General features: G+C 67.1%; 2 protein-coding genes across 2 annotated transcripts in view; both read right to left on the reverse strand.

The window, feature by feature from the left end:
* The window catches only part of LOC102990420 (soluble scavenger receptor cysteine-rich domain-containing protein SSC5D), a 9,038-nt gene extending 5,968 nt beyond the window's left edge, over window positions 1-3,070 (reverse strand). Inside the window, exons 1-6 of the mRNA XM_028478294.2 lie at window positions 3,046-3,070; window positions 2,557-2,583; window positions 1,922-2,230; window positions 1,091-1,210; window positions 788-901; window positions 144-452 (exon numbers count right to left, since the gene is read on the reverse strand). Of these exons, the coding sequence (XP_028334095.1) occupies window positions 144-452; window positions 788-901; window positions 1,091-1,210; window positions 1,922-2,230; window positions 2,557-2,583; window positions 3,046-3,070 (904 nt within the window). The remainder of the gene's footprint in view (window positions 1-143; window positions 453-787; window positions 902-1,090; window positions 1,211-1,921; window positions 2,231-2,556; window positions 2,584-3,045) is intronic.
* Window positions 3,071-4,102: 1,032 nt separating this feature from the next.
* Window positions 4,103-6,096, reverse strand: part of ZNF628 (zinc finger protein 628) — a 7,511-nt gene continuing 5,517 nt past the window's right edge. Inside the window, exon 3 of the mRNA XM_028478295.1 lies at window positions 4,103-5,278. Coding sequence (XP_028334096.1) covers window positions 4,730-5,278 — 549 coding nt within the window. The 3' untranslated portion in view covers window positions 4,103-4,729. The remainder of the gene's footprint in view (window positions 5,279-6,096) is intronic.

Genomic DNA, 6,096 nt, shown 5'->3' on the forward strand with positions numbered 1-6,096 from the left:
GAGGGGGAGGGGGAGGGAGGGAGGGGGAGGGGGAGGGAGGGAGGGGGGAGGGAAGGGGATCGGAGGGCTCCTTAAAGTTGTGACCTCGGCGGCTGGGAGGGGGCGTGGCCCTGGGGGAGGGGTCTGAGGAGGCGGGCACGTACCGGTGCAGACCAGTCCTGCGTCCTCGCTGTGGTCACAGTTGCTCCGGCCCCAGGGGCTTCGGGGACAGTCCCGCAGGGCCTGCTCCCCGCCTCCGCACCCCACGTCGTCCATCCACACGGGCCCTGTGCCCGGGCCGAACCGGGCCCCGCCGGGGGCGGCCAGCGCGCCCCCGCAGCCCAGCTCGCGGCAGGCCACGGCGGCGTCCCGCAGGTCCCAGCCGTCGTCGCACACGGAGCCCCAGCGCCCGCCGTGCCACACCTCCAGGCGGCCGGCGCACCCGTGGGGGCCGGAGACCAGGCGCAGCCGCTCTGGCGGGCGGGCGGGGAGAGGGCCAGTCAGGGGCCTCGTGGGAGGCAGCTGGGGGTACGCGGATTCAAGCCGCGGTGGGGGGGGGGGGGCAGTGGCCTGAGATGGGCCTGCCAGCCGGCTGTTACGGGGAGAGCCAGGATCTGAGCAGGCCAAGGGCCTGGGTCCCGGGAGTGGACAGCCGGGTCTCTTGACCTGGTGGGGAGCCTGGGCCTGACTGAATCCCGGGGGATGCAGTGCCCCCCCATACCTGGGGGGGTCCCCAGTTTGGTCCAGCGGGGCCTAGGGCCTCACCCTGTCTAGATCTGTTGCCGAGAGGAGGCCTGCGCGGACTTACCCTGGCGGGGGGCTCCCGCAGTCAGCAAAGGGGCCCTAGTGGACTTGGCGGGCTTGGACGGCCGGGGGCTCTTCTTCCGGGAGCTGCTCTGGGGGGTCCCGGCTGGGCGGGGGGCTGGGTGAGGAGACAGCAGGGAGGGAGATCGGCAGCCGCACCTCCTGGGGCCGCAGGTCAGTCCCGAGAGTCCCCAGGGGTCTGAAGGGGGCCTTGGTGGGGGCCCTCGGGATTGTGGAGGAGACGGGCCTCCGTTCCTTCTCCCTCACAGCCGAGGCTGGAGACAGGGCACATGTGGGGGGCGCTCACCAGGCATCACCGGGGCCTCCTCAGAGCCGGGGCTCAGCTCCCCAGACAGCCCCGGCCAGGGGTCCCCATCCAGGACTGAAGGTGAGTCGTCCCAATCCCTGGAGTCCAACACACGCTGACCTTCGGGAGAGCAGCGTGTGGCTGGGCCGCACTGGCTCTGTTTTGTCAGCCCCATCTCAGGCCCGCGGCCCTACCCCCTCCCCTCTTTGCATGGCTGAGCTTTAGCCCACTCACGAGGAACACGCCCAAGCCAGAGAGGTTTCCTATCAACTTTTTTTTTTTGGTTCCCTATCAACTTTTACCCTTGCCTTCGTCTGATACGAAAGCAGGAAGGATGCCTTTTGCTGACATAGAGGATTAACGGTCCATGAGGAATAACGGTCATAAGACCCCCTGGGGGGAGGAAAACATGCTTCTCCCTTGGTACTCAGATTCCGTCTCTAGCGCTGGCCCCTTTAAATCCTCCTGCACCCTTTGCGGTGTTGTGCAGCACAGCTGCAAATCAATGGATCACTGCCCGCCCGTATGAGTTCCCCACAGTAAACTCCATAGTTGTACTTCATTGCTTTGTTTATTGGTCTCAAAGCTCCCTCTCAGTTTGGAAGATATTATTCAATATCCCCGCCATGCAATCCCCAGATGCTGTAAAGAGGGCAGGCCCTGAGTGAGGCAGGGCTGGGCCCTCCAAGGTAGTGGTAAGTCCTGGCTTTGCAGGGGGTGTCAGGGGTGGGTGTCTGGACTTCTGGATTCTCAGAGTTGCTGGGCTGAGGACTTGGGTCCCTGGGTCGTCTCTGAAGCAATGTCCCTTGGAGGGGGTCGAGGGCCCCTTACCTGCACAGACAACGCCTGCGTCCTCCTCGTGGGAGCAGATGTGGGCCTTCCAGCCGCGGTGGGGGCAGAGGCCCAGCTGTTGCTCGCTGCCCCGGCAGGCCAGCTCGCTCAGCCACACGGGCCCCGCGCCCTCCCCGAAGAAGGCGCCTCCAGGGGCGGCCAGCGCGCCCCCGCAGCCCAGCTCGCGGCAGGCCACGGCGGCGTCCCGCAGGTCCCAGCCGTCGTCGCACACGGAGCCCCAGCGCCCGCCGTGCCACACCTCCAGGCGGCCCGCGCACCCGTGGGGGCCGTCGGCCAGACGCAGCCGCTCTGGGGAGGACAGAGGAAAGGCTGTGATGTCCTGGAGACCCCGGGGCCAGGGGGAGGGTACGGGCTGGGGGCTGTCCTGCAGGGCATCACCGGGAGGCCAGTGTCCTGGCTGCTAACGGGCAGCCCAACTCCCGGGTACCCAGGGGAGCAGTGGAGCCCCATAGGGAGCAGGAGGCCGTCGCCCAGGTGGTCCTGGGGGAAGTGGTGCCCGAGGTCATAGGCGGATGGGGGTGACCAAGGAGGGTCCCATTGCAGGGTGAGGCTGGGCACGGGGTGGGCCTGCAGCTGAGCGAGGCCGGATGGAAGAAGTGTTTGGGGCCACTTACCAACAGCCTGGATCCCCATCAGAGCCACTGGAAGGGAGGTTGGAGGGGTGGACAGAGTGAGGCCTCATGCCTCTGAACCAGAAACCCCGCCGCTGGGAAGCAGGACTCTGGGTCGAGGGCCTGGCGCGGTTCAGGTCCTTGAGGTGGGCGGGGCCCCAGATGCCTCCGGTCAGGGCAGGCGCCCAGGCCCTTTGCACTCCCCCAGGGGCCTGACTAAAGGTCAAATGATGGGTGACCCCCCCACAGGATCAGGGCTGGTGGGGCGGGGGGAGGGGGGGTAGGAGGTAGGTCTCTGGGGCTCCTAGGAGGGTAGGACGGGGGTGCCAGAGGCTGGGCCCCTGGGGGATCAGGCAAGGGAGGGCCAGATGTCCTGTATCCCCCAAGCAACAGGGACGAGGCCCCGGAAGTCTGAGGCTCTCCAGTGGGTGAGCTCAGGGGTCAGAGGGTGGGGCCCAGGCCCCTGAGTCCCCGAGGAGAAGGGTCACTCACCGAGGAGGCAGGCCAAGACCCTCATGTTTGCAGAGTCGGGGCAGGGATGGGGTGAACGGGGAGAGGAGCAGGAGAGGGGAGGAGCTAGCGGTCACAGGAGGGAGGGAGGGAGGGAGGGAGGGAGGGAAGCTCCTGCCAGAGGCGCCCGGGACCCTGGGAGGAGCAGGCAGGGGCTAGACGCTCTGCCCGGAGGAAGAGAGGCTGCCGAGGAGGCTGCAGGGGACAGGAGGAGGGGCGGGGAGGGGGCTGGCCGGCGGCTGAGGCCTGGGGAGGAGGGCGGTGGCAGGCAGGAGGGAGGATGTCCAACTGCAAACACCCACTTGGGAGCCGGCCTGGGGCGGCAGGCTGCAGGGAAGCATCCAGGCAGGGGCGTACGTTGGGGGACAGGGGTGCACGGGTGGGGCGCCCACCCATCTGCCTCCTCTCTTGTCCAGCCAGGGAAGCGTGCTGGGACCAGAGGGCATCAAGGGTGGATTCACATCAGATGCCGGGGTTGGGGACCTGGCACAACTGGGGCTCCCGGTGCAGCAAGAGGGCTTGCAGCCAGACACCAGGAAGAACTTCCTGGATTGGGAAAAGAGACGGAGAAACTGCTCTCTCCATCCCCCACCCTGTTGGACCTGCGCACAGAAGTCCCCAGCCTCCTGTCTGAGGGAGCTGTGGCGTGTCTCCCGAGGAAACTGGGGTCAGGGGTTGGGGGACCAAGGGTCAAGGCCTGGGTGGGGGAGGGTGACTCCACACACACACACACACACACACACACACACACACACACTCGCACTCTCTCTCTCTCTCTCTCTCTCTCTCTCTCTCTCTCTCTCTCTCTCTCTGCACTAAGCAGCTGTGAGGCGGAAAAACTTCGGTAATGGGGAGCGTGAGTCAGAGGGCTGGCAAGGAGCGGGGCTGTCTTGAGCTCACTGCCTCCCCTGCCCCCGGTCCAGCACCCCCGCTGCCAACAATTAATGTCAACCTCGGGGAAGGAGGAGCCAGACGGAAGGGGGGCTTCGGAGACAGACTGGAAAAGGCATCAGAGAGAGGGAGACAGGCGCACAGCAGTTTCAGGCTTTATTAACAAACGGGTGTTAAAAACCAGATGGGTCTGTCTGCCCCTCTGGGCTCTCACCTTCCCGGGGAGGGGCTGGCCGGGAGGGCAGCACTGTGCCCACCGCCCCCCTCCCTCCCCTGGGGCTCTCGAGGCACACGACCCTCCCCTGCAGAGGCGCCCCTCACCCTCTCTCTGCCTCTGTAGCCTCACCCACTCCAAGCACAGCATCAAGCCCCACCCCATTCCCTGGGGCCCTTGTCCCGGTTTGGGGTGCCCCTGCCTAAGTCCTAACCCTGGTCGGGGTGGGGGGCAGGCTTGCTCGGCCTCCTCTCCTCCTGCCCCACGTCGTCTCTCCCAGGCTCGTAGCACAAACAGCACAGGCTTGGCAGACAGACAGACAGACAGATGGGGAGACTTCTCAGTGCAGACAGAATCTGAGGCAGGGGTTAGATGGGCCGACCGCTCTGAGAAGTTCAAACACTACAGACAGACGTCAGGCTGTGGTGGGGGCTCTTGCCCTCTGCAGGCCTCAGTTTCTGGGCCCTGGGTGGGCTGGGGATGCACGGAAGGGCGGTGTGAAAGTGTCTGCACACAGTAGGTGCTCACTAAGCGCTGGTTTTCCTCCCTCGAGGTCTGGCGTCATAGTTCCTTGCTGAACTCCCTCACCAGCGTGTAGCCCATGCAGCCCCAGCTCCCCTCGGCCTGGTAGCCACAGCCCTCCAGCATCCCGGCCACTCCCCACGCTGCCACGGCCACCGGGACCACGAGCCGGGCCCGGGGCTCCCCCATGCCGCCCGCCCAGGCTCGAGCCCGGGATTCGGCAAAGGCCAGCAGCCGCCTGCCCACGCCTCGGCGGCGGTGCCAGCGAGACACCGAGAGGCGGGTGACCCGGGCCCCGTCTCCAGCGCTGGAGCCCGGGGCCAGGGCGAGGACCCCGCACACGTCCCCTGAGCCCCGCACCGCCACCCAGGGCCCCCCCAGCCCGCCCGGCGGGGGCAGCGAGCCCCACCGGGCCCGCAGGCCCAGCTTCATGGCCGCCACGGCCAGGAACACGGGCAGGAGGAGGGCCAGGGCGAAAGAGGCCAGGACGAAGCGCAGGCCGCTGCTGGCTGCCGCCAGGAGGAGCAGGGCCGGTGGCCGCGTCAGGGCGTGGAGGGCCACGCGGTTCTCCGTGTCCTTCACGCCAGCCTGCGGGCAGGAGGAGCAGTCAGAGTGGGGCGGCTCCCGTGGGCAGCGGGAACGGGGCGGTGAGGAGGCAGGCCCTGCCCGGGAGGGATCCGGGGCCGGGGTTGCCGGAGGAGAAAGGAAGGCAGTGAGCTGAGGCCTGTGGCGGAGGGTCCAGGACCACACGGCTGGCACACTGGGCTCTGAATGAGTGAGCTGGTGAATTAGGAACCGTGAGGGCCCCCACTTCAGTGGAGAGGCAGGCGCCAGGCACCAGGGAAGGCTGGATGGAGGAGCTGACCCAAGCAAGAGAGAAAGCTGGACGGGCGCCTGGGGGGTCCTCGAGTGCCAGGCTGAGGCCCAAGGGCTCTACTTTGAAAAGCAGGAGGCTGGGGCTGAGGGAAGACTGGAAGTGGGGAGGGGAGGGAAGGGATTGGTGTGTGGTCAGCGCCACAGCCCTACAGCGGTGAAAACCCTTTTTGGTCCCCAGGGTAGGGAGAAAGAACTAGAGAGAGGAGGGCCCAGGGGCCCTCTTAGGAGCAAAAGACTGCTCGCCGGGGGGTCACGGCTGGCTCGGGAAGGTGACTGAAGCCACTCAAAATGCCTCCCCTGTCCCCTCCCAGGCTCCGTGGTGTGTCCCCGCCCCACCCCCAGGTTCATTGGTATCCCCTCATTCTGTCCCCGCCCCCTCTCATTGGTATCCCCTCATTCTGTCCCCGCCCCCTCCCAGGCTCACTGGTGTCCCGGGGGCCCCCCCCACTGGTACCCTCCCCCAGACTCACTGGTGTCCCCGCCCCCCCAGGCTCATTGGTAGCCCCTCATTCTGTCCCCGCCCCCTCCCA

The sequence above is a fragment of the Physeter macrocephalus genome, chromosome 17 (genome assembly GCF_002837175.3).
Source record: "Physeter macrocephalus isolate SW-GA chromosome 17, ASM283717v5, whole genome shotgun sequence".
In the NCBI taxonomy this organism is placed as follows: domain Eukaryota; kingdom Metazoa; phylum Chordata; class Mammalia; order Artiodactyla; family Physeteridae; genus Physeter; species Physeter macrocephalus.